Here is a 16,012-nt window from a genome sequence, read left to right on the forward strand (position 1 = left end):
CTGGCATTTGTATTTTTTTTTAAAGAACACTTAAGCCTTAGGTCTGGTCTATGCTTCCATATATTGATTCTTGACCTCTGTGGGCCTGCTTGACTTGAAAAATCCCTTCCTCATGCTGTTCATAGCTCTTAGGCTTGTGTTGAGATATTGAATAGTGACCCCTGCTGGAAAGAGTAAAATGCAAAATGGATAGCATCTGGTCTAACTAAAAACATTTTTTCTGACATGCTGTCAAGGTGAAATCCCCCGAAGATTGCTGATAAACAAGCATGTTAACATAGGTTTCCTGAATGTTGATTTATGCAAATCTGTAAAGTGTTAGCAAGGAAGCTTAAGCTGTCTGTGCAGGCAATATGGCTACATCTAAGATTGTGTGAGCTGCAGGGTCTTGTTGAAAAGCTGTACTAATCTCCTCATGCTGTGCTTTTTCTGTGTACTGTCTTCCCTTACCTCCTGTCTGACCACACAGCTAGCATGAAGAGGCTGCTGAGCAAATAGACGTACAGTTTGTAGCTCTGTACGAGGTGATCAGAACCAATGGATATAAGTGCATAGCACTGGTATTGTAGGACGTGACTTAAAAGTATGTCATTGTGGTGGTTTCACACCACTGGACAGCTAAGCAACATCGTGTGACTTTCTCATTCTTCCTCTGTAGCAGAACAGAGAGGAAAATATGGTGAAAAAATCTCTCGACTTGAGATAAGGACAGTGAGATCACTCACCAGTTACCATCATGGGCAGAACAGACTCGGCATGGGGGAGACTAATGTAATTTATTGCCTATTAATAACAGACTAGAGCAGTGAGAACTAAAAGCAAAGTAAACATACCTTCTCCCCATCCAGATTTTTCTACCTCCTTCCTCTGAGCAGTGCAGGGCAATGGAGGCTGTGGTCAGTCACTGACACTTCATCTCTGTGCTCCCTCACGGTCCCTCTCTGCCCCTGCTCCATGCAGGGTCCCTCCCACGGGATGCCGTCCTTCCCCAAATGAGCCTGCGGGGGCTGCCCACAGGCATCAGCTCTTCAGGAACAGCTCCGTGCTATGGGGTCCATCCCCCAGGAGCAAACTGCTCCAGCACGGGTCCCCCACGGGTGGGCAGCAGCTCCCCCCAGACCCCCTGCTCCTGCGTGGGCTCCTCTCCAGGGACTGCAGCTCCGGCCCGGGGGCTCTCCATGGGCTGCAGCCTTCTCCAGGCCACATCCACCTGCTCCACCGGGGGCTCCTCCACCCATGGGGGGGCTGCAGCGTGGAGATCTGCTCCATGTGGGACCCATGGGCTGCAGGGGGACAGCCTGCTCCACCAGGGGCCTCTCCCTGCACGGGCTGCAGGGGAACTGCTGCTGCCTGCCTAGAGCACCTCCTGCCCTCCTTCTCCTTCACCGAACTTGTCTTCAAGGCTGTTTCTCTTGCATTTTAGCACTCCTCTCTCCCAGCTGCTGATCTGCAGCATTTTTTTTTCTCTTTCTTAAACATGCTCTCACAGAGGTGCAGTCACTGATTCAACTTTGGCCAGTGACAGGTCATTTTTGGAGCTGGCTGGAACTGGCTCTTGCCTAACATGGGGCAGCTTCTGGATGTCTCTTAGAGGCCACCCCTGCAGCCCTCCTGCTACCAAAATCTTGCCATGTAAACCCAATGCAGTCACTTCTAGCATGAATGAATGAATGGCAGGAACAGTCTTGGTGAAAACAGATCTGCTTACATCACTATTTCCTATGGCAATACAGGAACATGAGAAAGTCAGTCCAAACAGAAGTGTGGGCCACTTACTGCTCCTTTGTAGTATACTTCGTACTGTTACCCTGAAACGCTTACCTCTCTCTAGAGGTAGTCTTTTTAGTGCTTGGCTGCATAATTTTTACAAAGTTGTACGTCCAGGCTACATGCCTCTTGGCTTCACAATATTTGGTCTTGACTGGGAAGTATCCTTTACCGGGTTAATCTTCCAACATGCAAGTAAAGTATTTCTAAACTGTTTTTTCTAACTTTCCAGGATCTTAATGCATACAAAAAGCAAGGAATGGCATTGCTGTCAAAGATGGGGGAGTCAGTCAAATACGTCACAGGAGGCTACAAATTAAGAAGTCGTCCACTGGAATTTGCAGCCATTGGAGAGTATCTAGACACATTCTCTCTAAAACTTGGTACCATTGACAGAATAGCACAACGGATTATCAAGGAACAATTGGGTAAGGAAGTAAGGTCTTCTGTTGTAATACTTCAGTGTTAGTGCTCTCTGTCTTATTCTGATAACACAACCTGCATCAATGATTCTGGCATGTAATGAGCCACACGCAGAGTAAAATCTAATGTCTCACCTTTGTTATACTAACCTATTTTCTCACAGGCAGAATTATTTCTGGGAGGACTTACGGGAAGAAGAAAACCTGTAGATTTTAGCTGGAAGAGTACACATGGCATTATCAGTAGAGGAGGATAGCCTTCGTAGACCTGTCTTCACAAAACAAAGTTTTACATGTATACATGTAAAAGATGACTGACTACTGCACAGATGAAAATGTCTTTATGTGTGGAATATTGTAGGAGCAGTCATTTAAGCTGGTGGTAGTTTGAACTTGTCATCTCCATGCAGCTGTGGAGCCCTGGCTATTAAGATGTTAATGCAACACTAGACTTGACTGCTAGAAGAGTTCATGTTTGCCAAGAATGGTCATAGATTCTTCTTTCTGGCATGAGTGCAGACCCTTTTGTCTAGCTCTATGTTTATCTTCTTTTCCCTTTGTCTCTTGCAGAATACTTGGTGGAACTACGAGAATATGGACCTGTTTATTCAACGTGGGGCGGGCTGGAGGTTGAACTATCAGAGCCACTGGAAGGAGTATCTGCCTGCATTGGGAACTGCTGCACAGCTCTTGAAGAACTCAGTGAAGACATGACAGAAGACTTCCTGCCTGTGCTTAGGGAATATATACTGTACTCGGAGTCAATGAAGGTAAAGGGAGCATGGTCGCAGAAGACACTGTTACTATGTTTGCATGGAGTGATGTGACAGTGAGTTCATTCTCTAAGGGTGAGAAGGCTTGGTGGTGGAAGAAGAGAGAAGTTAAATAATTGAAATAGGATGATGTTTTCATAATTAAGTCAAAACTAGGTATGTTTAGTAGCAGGGTACTGCATAGGTAGCAGTATCTGCTCTGCTATTCAGTCAACATAAGGCCAGTAAAGCTACGGTGTGCATAAAATGTTGAAAAGATGCTCCTTTATTTGAGTAGTAGGTGATTTTCTGTAGGAGGCATCCTATAGCTGCCTAGAATCTTCTGTTTGAATTGTAGGAAAGTCAGGTGTGGGTCATATCTTCACTGCTGGATCAATGCCTGAATCAGCCTGTAGAGAAGATGGCACTCACAGCTTCTGTCACTTGTATGCAGTAGTGTTGGATGGATTCCTTTAGAACAAGTTGTCCAGATGACAAACAGTGCTTCCCCTTTCATCCTGTACACTAGGCAGGATGTGTCTGTCCAGCTGCTAAGATCTGTTTGCTAAGTAATTGTTTAAAGATATTACTCTGTGACTGTTAGTCTAAGAACTTGATATCTTACCACTTATGCATAAATAATAAAAGCTACTTCAGTACAATTTTTATTCCCTTGATATTAAGAAGCATTAGCTGTAGATCTCATCACATAAGAAAAAATTACTTAGTTAATTGTGTTGGAAAGTGAAAATGAGAACTCCATTTCTGGTTTTTAGAGCTTTTCACTGTACGCCCATGGTACAGTATATATTAGCAGCCCCTGTGCAGAGTACTAGCAGACAAATTCCTTCTGAGGACTTTCCTCTTGGAACAACCATTACAAGGGCATGGTATATACTCTTTTAGAGATATGTAATAGATTGTTGGGAACCTACAATCTGAGCATGGTAGTCCTTCTTCATCTTAATTTTAGTCCTCCTACACTTCTCAAAGACATTTATTTTACAGATTTCTCTTCCCAGCTTCAGATGGCTGGTTGCAAGACTTCTGTCTTGCCTGGCTGAAGCAAGATATTCTTGCATGAGGCTTTGTACTAATTCTCTGAAGCTACTGTTTGCCTTCATGATATTCGTGGTATTTCATAGTATTCAACCCCAGCATAAACTTGGTGCATTTATTTTCCAGTACCATTAACGTTGAAGTATTGCCGGAACATTTCCAGAAGGAGCTAGAAGCCTTGACATGGGGTGTTCAAATTGCTTTTGTAGGAAGTGGTGCACGTGTGTGTGTGTACTTAAACAAGATGTGAGGTTAGCAGCTAAAGCTTTTACCCCAGAACTTCTGGCTTTTCACGATACGAATGCCATGATCTACTGGAAATGGCATCTGAAGTGGCAAACTAATTTGTAGGAGGTGTTTTGCACAAAGGTAGAGGGAGAAAAAAAGCTTTTAGAATGAGGCTCTGTCAGATGATAGCAAAGACACTAAATGCAGTCTCCAAGCTAATAGTCTAGTTGCATTTTTTTTCTCTTTTTGCTGCAAGTCTTTAATGCTGCTCTCCCTGTGGTAAGTGTTCTTTAACTGCCTGAAGTACCACTTTAGTTGAAGAAACCTGTGCTTTGTAGCTTAAATGCTAGGCTGTTGACTTGGCTTTCAAGTGCCCTAAAGGATTTTGCTCCTCCTGTCAGTTGTTCTCTGGTAACTGGCTGAACATGCTCATTGTGTTGGTGCTTAGGAACCAGTTGGATCTAGAAGCCTCATTCGCAAAATATCAGTTAATAACAAATAAGGGTTATGCTGCTAAGTGTCAAGCTTGGTCACGTCATTAGCTTTAGCACACCTGAAAATCAAGAATAAAAACCTCTATTAGCTAAGGCAGACTGTTCCTCTTTTCCACCCCTTCCGAATACCAAGCCTGAAATTTGTCATGTCATACCGAGTACAGATTTTTTTATGCTAAAACGTATAAATCTGTTACTATTGATGCAGTAAGCAGCAACAGCGCTGTCGTGCCAGACTTAGAAACCGAAGAAGTAACTAAAAAGGAGATTTCTCCCTCTCCAAAAGAGTGTAAGAGGCTTGCTACTGAAAGAGCTGTCCTCTTCACTAGCAGTACATTCCTATTCATCATCTGCTTTGAAGCCTGGTAGTGAAATTAAAGTCTACCTGGATCTTTCAGAGCACAGTTTTGGATAGGGTACACGAGGGAAGGTGTCTTTAGGTCTTAGGAATTCACTACAACCTTGATAGCTTTTTCTGTTGCAAGTTGTACCCCAGCTATAGGTAAGGGAATTTAATCTGTGGAGCGGTCTGTAGCCGGGTGACTGCCCCTCAGAGTAAGAGCTGCCAGGATTATTTTCACTTCTTTTAGTGATGGCTGATTCCTTTAGTGTCTTAAGGAGCAGTGTTTTGCCTGGTGGGGCCAGCCTGAGGGAACCACACATTCATAGCAAAAGCCCATTAATTCTGGTTGAAATAAACATTAGCTCTTTCCAGGGAAGCCACATCTCTTGGTTCTGACTGGATTTTTTTTTTTTTTTGAAAGATTTGCAGAAGTGGGTGGAGGCTGGGATTGTGGGCTTGAGTTAAAATATATGCTGGTAGTGGCTGGGAGAGCTTTTCTAAAACACAGGCCACGCATGAGATGGCCAGACAGTGTCTGGAATCCTGGTGCAGATGAAGCCCTAATCAGCAAATGTGCAATGCTTTGTTGTTTTGTAGTGTGCTGGTGTTCCACGGGAGGCACGTGCAGAGGACAAATTCTGTTCTAAATAATGTAGTGCTGGTATTAGAATCTTGTGTGCTTAATACTGCTAGAAAGGCCTATCAAATGATGTGGTTTCCAGCTGTGTGCTTGGACACTACTTTAAAAATGCATTAGAAGTAAGCATCACATGAATAGCTAACAGCCTCTGTAGAGGCATGCAATAAATAAGGATCTTTTTATGAGCTCTAATTGTAGTAAGAAGCTACATGCAGTGCAAATGGCATAGCTTTGCAGCCTGAGAAAGGAGGCTGCTGGCAAACTCCTGAAGCTCCTCCAATGATAGAGGCCAAGATGGAATGTTTTAATGAAATACAAAAGGGAGAAGGACCCACCTCACTGAGAGCAGGCTAAGTCTCACCTTTTGAATAGGAACCAGTGGTTTTATTCCTTTCAGAACTAAATGAATCACAGAAACATTTAGGTTGGAAAAGGCCTCTAACATCATCAAATCCAACCGTTCACCTAGTATTGCCAAGTCTATCACTAAACCATGTCCCTAAGCACCACATCTACATGTCTTCTGAATACCTCCAGGGACGGTGACTCCACTACTTCCATGGGCAGCCTGTTCCAGTGCCTCACTCACAACCCTTTTAGTGGAGAAGTGTTTCCTAATTTTCAACGTAAACCTTCCCTGATTGTAACTTGAGGCCACTTCCTCTTGTCTTATCGCTTGTAGCTTAGGAGATGAGACCGACCCCTACCTTGCTACACCCTCCTTTGGGGTTGTTGCAATTGTGTCCCCTGAGACTCTCCTCTTCTCTAGGCTAAAAAATCCCGGTGCTCTCAGCTGCTCCCCATAAGACTTCTTCTCTATACCCTTCACCAGCTTCGTAGCCCTTCTCTGGACATGTTTCAGGGCCTCAGTGTCCTTGTAGTGAGGGGCCCAAAGCTGAGCACAGCACTCGAGGTGTGGCCTCACCAGAACCACGTGCAGAGGGACAACCACTTCCTGAGTCTTGCTGGCCACATGATTTCTGCTACAAGCCAGGATGCTGCTGGCCTTCTTGGCCACCTGGGCACACTGCTGAAGTGTGTGGTGTGTGGCTTTTTGTCTGGTGGTGTTTTTTTCCTTTTTTTTGTTGTTTCCTTCTCTGTGAGGCCTTACCTAGCAGAAGTGTTGCATAGACAGTGGTAGATCTGAGGATACTTAGTACAGAGCTTTTCTGAGAAGCAGCTGAAGCATTAACACATTCATCCACAGCTGAGAAGAAATTGCTTGGAGGTGCATGAGGAAATGCATCCTGTCACGTATGGGACGAATAAAAGGGAGAGCAATATTTTTCTCACCACTTTCAGGTCAACCATTAATGGATAGTCAAAACAGTATTCAGAAGCATATTGCTGATGGTCCGTAGTGGATGACTTAGGCACTTAAGGAGAAATAATATACCCACCCTTTGAATCTAGTCTGCTGATACCTGTTAATCATTGGCTAGTATGGGTTTAGATCCTGCTTACTGCATGAACTACATGCTCATGGAGGCTAAATGCAAGTGCTGGAGACAGTCGTTTTTCTGAGGGGAAAAAAAAAACCCTGACTTAATTGACTTAGGTTCAAGGGGCAATATAAAGTGGAAATACCCGTTAAATCAGTCAGGCTTTTGTTCTGCTGGTAACCTCAAACACTCCAGGGCTGTTCCACATAGCAGCTTAGATTCCGAAACAGATGGGAATGTTGTATGTGTTTTTTTTTTTTTGTTTGTTTGTTTGTTTTTTTTTTTTTTTTTTTTTTTTTTTTCCAAGCAAACAGGACCAATTGCATGCTTACTATTGGGCACAAAAGAGAGGGTTAACCTACTGAAGGTGCATTTTTAGTTTTGTCCCCTTTATTGCCTAAACCAATAGCAACTTTGTGGGTGGAGTGCCTTTTCCAGTTATCGTGGACTGAGTTTTTTAAGAATACTGGTTGCACTGTCTGCTGCCTGTGCTCTGTCAGCAGTAATTCTTCCTCCCCATGGAGTGAAGTTCATCAGAATAACTGCGGTGGTGACCTTCCCTTGGCTTGAGGGGGAGAAGAGGGGAGATGGTGATTACTGTTCATAAGGTTTTGTCTCGAATGTCTCGAATTAGGAAACATCTTGTCTAGATTTTAGGTCTTAGAGCTACTTAGAGCTCTGAGAGCTACTTCTCTATAGAGAAATTTTCAGTAGGCTAGCATTATACATGGCTAGTCCTCCTTCATTAGCTTTGTCAGAAACTGTTAAAATGACTAGTTACTGCCCATTGTCCTAATGAGAAATTACTTAAGTGTGGCAGAAAGGAGCACTTGAAGCATGAACTGGCAAAGCTGGCTGCAATAGGAGCTGTAATTTACAGGTACCTCAGCAGCGAGTGTTGGCCCACTTCCCTCCAAGCATTTTCAATAACTTTGCATCAACTGAATTACAAAACATTACTGGTTGTTTCTCTTGTAAAGCCTGAAGAAATGTTGCTCAGTGTGGGACTAATACTTGCTTTTGCAGATGCAGAACTGCTTATTTTTAGTACTAATTAAAAGACTAATATCTATTCATTGTTTTTATGTTGTAAGCCTATGGCATAACCTCGGCAGAGATCTTTCCGTGTGGACGTAGTAAAATATAAGAATAAAGTCTTTGGTTCTCTATTCTGAGAAGCCTCTGTCAGTAAAATGTTTATCACGTGAAGCTCACTTGGATATCTCAGTACTTTAACATAAAATGTTCTTTTCATAAGCTTAATTCTTTCATTTAGAAACAAAACTAAAAAAAGTCATAAAAGCAAAGCTGACATTCTATCATAAGGTTGTAACAGCTTGCTAAAAGGACTTTGAGGAGTCTCTGCAAGTGAAAAGGGAGCTGTAACGCTTTTTTGTGGTAGCTTTCATGACTCTCAGCCTATGCTCTTGTCTTTCTTCTTGAGTCTATCAAGTGCTTTGCACTAGTCCTTGACAATTTTGATGCTTTTGTTTATATCCCTTAGATTCTAGTAATAGATCAACTGATGAACTGAATTTACATACCCAATTTACTTACACTCTTGATTATTTGAGAGCTTGTATCTTGCATGCTCCCAGCTTGTCTGAAAGTTGAGTTTTATCTGCCCCTCCAGCTGCTGGAGCGAAAATACTCTATTTTTTATAAACTTGCTTCCTAAATACTGTAAAAGAGTACACAGTGAAAGGCAGACTTGGGATTGTGTTAGTACTTAAGCTGTTTCACTTTGCAGCGTCTTGCAAGCTGGAAGGGGAATGAACAGGAGGATCCCTCTCACACCTATCTTTTCTTTTGTCCACAGAACGTGTTGAAGAAGAGAGACCAAGTTCAAGCGGAGTACGAAGCAAAACTGGAAGCAGTAGCCTTGAAAAAAGAAGACCGTCCAAAGGTTAGCACTTCAAAGTCCTCTGCAAAAACAGCCTGCACTTCCACTGCTTTCTGAGAACACTGAAGAAATAGAGCTTGGTTTGTCTTGTTCTGACTTCCTCTTTGCAGTGTAAACACTTTTGGGCAGAACAAGAGTTTGGTGGCAAGCTGGTGCAGAATGAAGACCTAGGAATGAACATATATAACTTGTCTAGAAACATCTTGTACTACGATCTCCCACCATTTAGAGTAGGGTGGCTCTGACCTGCGTAATGTTTAAACAGCCAGCATGCAGTTGGAGTCTTCAGTAGCATGGCCTGAAACAGTGATAGTAGAAGAGTCTCTGGCAATTTAGTGCTATGGCAGCTGGCTGAATCGAGTTCCTGGACCCTGGCACTGCTGAGCTTTGTTGTAGGACACCAAATTTGATTGTGAGAGACTCCACATCTTGCCCTTTCTGCTAGGTGGGTATTTCCATGTCATGTTGAACATACACAGCAGGTGTCAGGGGGTGACAGGCTTTGGCTGGGCTTCATGCAGAAGCAAAGGTCTAAACTGGTGTGCTTATGCTGCCACCTGCTTTTTGCATGAAGAGATGTGCAGGAGCTGTATCTTAAATCACTGCAACTTTGACCAACAATGAAAGCTGGATTTTTCTGCTCCCTTTGCTTGTTTTTTTTTTTTTTTTTTTTTTTTTGGCTCTCCTTCATTTTAGTGGTAATGAGTGAGGGATGACTTCCAAGCATTAGAGTTACTGTATAATAATCTTTGAGGAGGTTCAAGTCTTTATTAAATATCATGTCTTCAATCTATTTTTGAAGCTGAAGAGGACAGGCCACAGAAAAGCAAACTTTTTTCCAGTCCTGCGCTTGTGTATGACACAGATGCTGTCAAAAGTAGTACCAGGATTAGATATCTTGTGCTTTTGTATTTCTATATCTTGTCTGCCCCACTGCTGGCTGGCTTGATATGTACTTAATGTAGTTTTATGTGAGCACATCTTCTAACCTGTTGTATATAGGATGGATGGATCTAAATCTAGCATGTCCAGGAGCCAGTTGAGGTGTTTAGACGTGTTTAGATACTTGATTTTTATAAAGATCTCAGTACGGTGGAGCTGGTGAACTTTGCTAATCCCTTTGGAGCTCACTTCACAGTGGAATTATTAAGTAAAGTGCTGCATTTAAAGGGCTGTCTAAGAATTTTTGGAATGCTTAGGTTTGCTCTCCAGAGTGTCAGAAGCATATGTTTTGGTAACTCCTTGTACCTTTCTTTCATAGCATAAGACCTTTATGCCATTTAAAAGGGGAAGCTGAACAAATTATTAGAATTCCTTGCATGCTTGCAAAATACTAGCTCACAGTTCTCAGATCCTTGACACTTTGAGTGGAATGTCCTCATCTGTAAGAATGGATAGCTTAGACCTGTTGCTAGCAACATGTCTTAGATCCAGTGATTTCTCCTGCTTAAGAATTGCTAAAAGCAGACGGGATGCATGAGCTGGGTTATGCAGTGAATGGCATTTGTGTCCCTTTCAGCATATTTAGCTGATTTGGCAGAAATTAAGAAAAAAAAAGGGGGGGCAGCAACTAGTTTTGGATAAGTAAATAAGGGCATATTATTGTTTGTTTACCTCTTCTACTGGAGGGCATTCTGGTACTCAGAGTACACACAGGTCAGACTGGCTTCATAGAACTCCATTGATGTCATTAGGTAGTTCTCAAATCTGATTAAAAACTCGTCAGGCTATAAATTTAAAAGGCTTGTAGAGCTACTATAAATGTTTGCCAGCAAATAGTGCTCAGAATGATAGTTTCCACCAAAATCAGTGTAGCTTCTCCTGTACGCACGATGCTTTTAACACTAGAGTAACAGCATTAGTGCAAACTGTACCCTTTGTATTTCTAAACAAGTACAGTTGAGAAGTGCTGCTTACTTTATTGTTGATAGACTGGAGCTGTTTTTGCAGTAATCCAACTAAGGTAGTAAATTGCAGACATTGTTTCCCTTTAATGAGATGAAATCCACTTTTAATGACCTAATTTAGCTTGCCTGCCTCAAGGATTTGTAGTTCTGTTATCTGTGGGAACAGTTGTTATGGCAGTATAGACCCTGAAGTAGAAGATAATGACGTGTTTAGAGGGGGGGAAAAGAAAACAGCTTCTAACAATGTGTATATCCAAAGAACTGGAAAGGTAGAAATACCATATATAGTTACAGTCCTGAATAGGACCAGTGTGTGTGCAGAGGCCTTCACGAGGCCTATGGAGACTTAGTTGGAGTTCATTGCTGTAGTTCTGTATGCTTTATAATTTTATCATACGTGACCCATTTGCTGGCCACTGGGTTGTTCTTGTAGCTCATGTTCATACAGCCCTCTCAGCCTGACCTGCAGGAGAACTGGCTATGAGAAAGAAAACATTTTTTTTTTAAATCTTCAGTGCAGTTTTGGATCTTGGCAGAAGAAGCAGGAAGCTAGTGAGCACTTAGAAACTAACTTAATTGGGAAATCTTATGTGGTTTTGCTTCCAGACTTCATGACTCTTGATAGCCCTTTCTTTCTTGTTAAGAGAGCAGAATGCTTAAAAATGGTGCAATGCATGCTTGTGCCTTAAGGGAAGCACCTTGTGAACCTTCCATCCAACTGCCTTGGGAGTTCTTGTCTGAAGCCTATGAGAGATCTTTGTCATGAGTTGCAGGAGACTGGATTCCGTAGCCAAATTACAGCACTCGGAGAAGGCAGAGGAAATGTAGCTACTGAGCCCCAAACTGCTGGTAGCATAAATCCATTTGTTGCGAGTAAAGGGATACTTCAATGGAGGAGGTGTTGCCTGTCTCTTGGAAAGCTTTAATGGACGCCAGATGCAGGATCTTCTCTGACCATTATTAATCTACAAAGTACTTTGGTGATCTTCCTAATCCCGATGCTGGAGAACAACAAGAGGTGATATGTTTCTGCCTAGATCTCATATCTTGCCAAACTGCAAGGTAGTAGTAAACTCCTACCCATGAAGAATTTCTACATAGTCTGTTCATCTTCTTCCTTTTTCCACAACCCTCAGGAAAAAAAAAAGAGAATTTCCTAAAAGTATCAACCGCAACAGGAGCCATAACAGAATTCCGCAAATACTCTTCATGTTGCCCTTTGGCTTTGTGCAGTTTGCAGTTTCCAAGTCTAAGCCTGCTAGTCACATTGATGTGAGTAGTGGACTTCAGTGGTTTCCTCTTTGGATGTGTCAGGCTCAGTATGCATTTATTGGCAAGCTTCTTGTCCGTGTGGACCATATGGCACAAGGAGAAGGAAGAGAATGGTGTTTGTGATTTTCCTTGCATTTGTAAATTGTTCCTGTACGTGCGTGGTGACATGCAGCACATTGGTTAAGACAATAGGGTATGGAACACAAGTCCTGTGAGGAGTGGCTGAGGGCACTGGGGTTGTTTAGTCTGGAAAAGAGGATGTTCAGGGGAGACCTCATTGCTCTCTGCAACTGCCTGAAAGGAAGGTGTGGGGAGCTGGGGGTTGGCCTCTCCTCACAGGTAACCAGTGATAGGACCAGAGGGAATGGCCTCAAGTTGCACCAGGGGAGGTTCAGGTTGGCAATGAGGAGACATTTCTGCTCAGAAAGAGCAGTCAGGCACTGGGACGGGTTGCCCAGGGAAGTGGTGGAGTCACCGTCCCTGGGGGTGTTCAAGGAAAGATTGGACGTGGTGCTTGGGGACATGGTTTAGTGGGTGACATTGGTGGTAGGGGAATAGATGGACCAGATGATCTTGGAGGGCTTTTCCAACCTTAATGATTGTATGAATACCATTTTCTTTGACCTAACTTGCTTCTATCTTGAGGTCATGACTAGTGTTGTAAGCCTTTTCAGTCTCTGTATAGACCTGCAATGTTTGTCCTTCCAGATTTCTCGCATTGCTTACGCATGACTACAAGTTCAGTGTTGGGCCAGTTGAGATCATTTGGGCCAAATGAGTCAATGCCTCCAGTTGCATTTGTGTTATTATCATCAGTGCTTTACACTTATACATTTTTACAGGCAGCTTGTAAGGTTAAAGCTAGAGGCTTAGAAATTTTGTTCTGCAGACAAAGCTGATCACTGCTGTTTTTCTGTTGTGGTCAATATCTAACTCTGAAGTCTCTCAGCTCTTTGGGAGAAACCTGGGTCTTTGTTGCTTCACTAGTGAAGACTGGGAAACACCTAGTGAAAGGTGTGAATGGGAAGGAGGAGAGGAGGCTTGCTGTGGTCAGTCTGCTCAGATTGAGAACTGGGGACCGAGCCTATGCGCTCAGCACTTGTACAGATTGCCTTTCCTCTTCATGTGCCTCCCGCAAGCTCTTCCTCAGCCTGTCTCTGTATCTGGCATGGAGTGGGACAAACAGAACTGCCAGCCACCTTGAACAGCAAAGAACAAATTAATCAATCCTGTCTCCTTCCTAACACAGAACTGGGACTTCTCCCTGCAGCCATAACTGAGTTCCTTCAGGGTAACCACTAGACTGTTACTTCCCCTTTTCTCTGTGGCTTTTTCTCAGGGAGACTGAGCTGATTTAGCAGTCTAACCTTCTCAACTACAGTTTCAATCTTGATTTATTTTTCTACAGGTACCCACAGATGTTGAGAAATGTCAAGACCGAGTAGAATGTTTTAATGCTGACCTGAAAGCAGATATGGAGAGATGGCAGAACAACAAGCGACAAGACTTTAGGCAGCTACTCATGGGGATGGCAGATAAAAACATCCAGTACTACGAGAAGGTATGTGGTGCTGCTGTAGCACTGGCAGGAATAAAAGTGATTAATTTTCCTCTAAGGTGGTGATTATTCTTCAGAAAATGTTCATGCTGTCTTGCAGCAAAGAACCTTGGACATCTTAAAGCAGTTCTTAAGTGCTATGGAAGCTGCTCTTTGTCAGCAGCTTATATGGAGTTGTTGGTCATGCTCAAGAGATCTGCATGAGATTAGCAGTCTCTTGCAAGGCAGTCGTGTAACAGTACTTTGTACTGGATGCTTGTCTGTCTTGGTTCTCGAATTGAACAAATTGTTGATCAGCAGTAGTTTGCTTCCTAGTTGGTGGTGGTGAAGGAAAAAGACTAAAATTGCACATTCTAGTAATACTATAAAACTAGATAATCTCTCAATTCTGCCTTTTATGAATCAAACTGCATGCATTAATGTGCTCCTTGGACCTGTATATAGATTACACCTGCTATGGCTAGGCCTGGAAATACCTAGCGAGTTATACCTTTGCCCTTTCTGAATTTCAGTATTTGTGCTCTGATTAAATGTCAGATGATTTCCTTTTAAAGTGAAAGGAGTTGAAATGCTTATGCTGGCAGTCCAGTTTTCCTTTGTGTGAGAAGAACAATGTTACCAAATCCACATATCAATATATTAAACAAACAAACAAAAAAACCTTACTAGGTGTATGCATGGTGACTTGCCTCATGTTTTTGCCCACTGCAGTTTTTCCACATGTACTCTGCAAATTTCTTCCTGTCCTAGGTTACTTCTCCATGTAATGTACTAGTTTGCACTTCCTTTTCCCTTTCCAATCAGTGTCTGTCCTGTCAACAATTCATAATTAACCGTGCAAACTTCATTTCACCCGGCTTTCTTCCCTGTTTTGTGACTGCTGTGGTATTAAAGACTGCACTGAACATCTAGTAGTATCCCTTCAGTTTTGCTCTTGGCTGCAGCAAAGAAACTTATTGGTAGGAAAGTGTCTAATCTTTATAGGGTACACAGCTAGAAACACTCTATTCATTTTCAGTACTATCAACAAGATCTATCAAGGTTATGCTTGACAACAGTGACTTGTGGATATAAGAGCTGGTAATGAATTTGACCTTTCCCAGTGTTTAATAAAATGTATTCCATGGTCTGTGCCCATTTTGACTCCTGGGCTCTCCATTGGTGGAAGACAGTAAAGACACATTGCAGAAGACCTGGAATTAAGTATACACATCTGAGGAAATTACTCCAAAGTCTGGAGAGCACTTGTGCTAGCACAGAAACTAGGCTTTGCTTTTATTTTATTATACCAGAGAATAAACAGTTAGTCCCATGAAGTATAGTCAAGTCCCTGAGATGTACTGGGGTACACAGTGCCTCTGAATTACCTGCCTTAACTGCATAGATTTTGCAAATAACTTTGCTGGGCTGCTGCTATAATAGCTGCTATTGTGTCCAAAATAGCGCCCTCCCACAGTCAGACCACAAATGCGAACTTCTACAAGAAACAGATTGTCTGCCTAGCTGAAAGCTGTGTCCTTCGCTTCAGAAGAATCCAGCTGATATTTGAAAACTGTAGGTATTCTGATGCATTCTTAATAGCTTGGTCCAGCCGATGACTTTGGAAAGCTTTAATTTGCTTCTTTTGTTTGTAAATTGGAGCTGTTCTTTCTGAACACTTCTCTTGCTGTTTGAGCTTCTGCATTTTTCCTCATGAAATAATCAATAAAGATTCTGCTAGCCTTTCTGAACTTGCACTCTGTTGGTATGGAAGGGGGGGGGTCAAAAATTACAAGGGCTGATACACCATCTGCATTTTTAATCTTTGGTTCTTCCTTCAGTGCCTTACGGCGTGGGAGTCAATTATACCACTATTGCAAGACAAGCCAGAGACCAAATGAGAAGTACCTTCATGGACAGCCTAGCACTTCCGTGCTCAGTACCACTAGACATACTGGAACTGTGTGAAGGACTCTTCTTTGTCACATTAACTGAAAAGCCAGCTGTGCTGAAGCTGGAACAGACCCTCTGAAAACTATTTGAATTTTTCCTCATTTTCTGTTTAAACTGGGGTATGTTTCATCTTTTTGAGTTATCTTGAATGGTTCCTTCTCTATCCTATGGAGTGATATGGGGCTTATAGTGAAAGTGCATGGGGATCATAAAACTTACCTCTTTAGTCTGGAAGGAACTGATGAGTAGAACACTAAAAAGATGAAAATAAAACTCTACTGCAAGGTGCCAAA

General features: G+C 42.6%; 1 protein-coding gene across 1 annotated transcript in view; it reads left to right on the forward strand.

The window, feature by feature from the left end:
• Window positions 1-16,012, forward strand: part of SNX30 (sorting nexin family member 30) — a 47,906-nt gene extending 31,894 nt beyond the window's left edge. Inside the window, exons 5-9 of the mRNA XM_084504517.1 lie at window positions 2,000-2,195; window positions 2,760-2,959; window positions 8,967-9,053; window positions 13,638-13,790; window positions 15,608-16,012. Coding sequence (XP_084360643.1) covers window positions 2,000-2,195; window positions 2,760-2,959; window positions 8,967-9,053; window positions 13,638-13,790; window positions 15,608-15,667 — 696 coding nt within the window. The 3' untranslated portion in view covers window positions 15,668-16,012. The remainder of the gene's footprint in view (window positions 1-1,999; window positions 2,196-2,759; window positions 2,960-8,966; window positions 9,054-13,637; window positions 13,791-15,607) is intronic.

The sequence above is a fragment of the Aythya ferina genome, assembly GCF_964211825.1.
Source record: "Aythya ferina genome assembly, chromosome: Z".
In the NCBI taxonomy this organism is placed as follows: domain Eukaryota; kingdom Metazoa; phylum Chordata; class Aves; order Anseriformes; family Anatidae; genus Aythya; species Aythya ferina.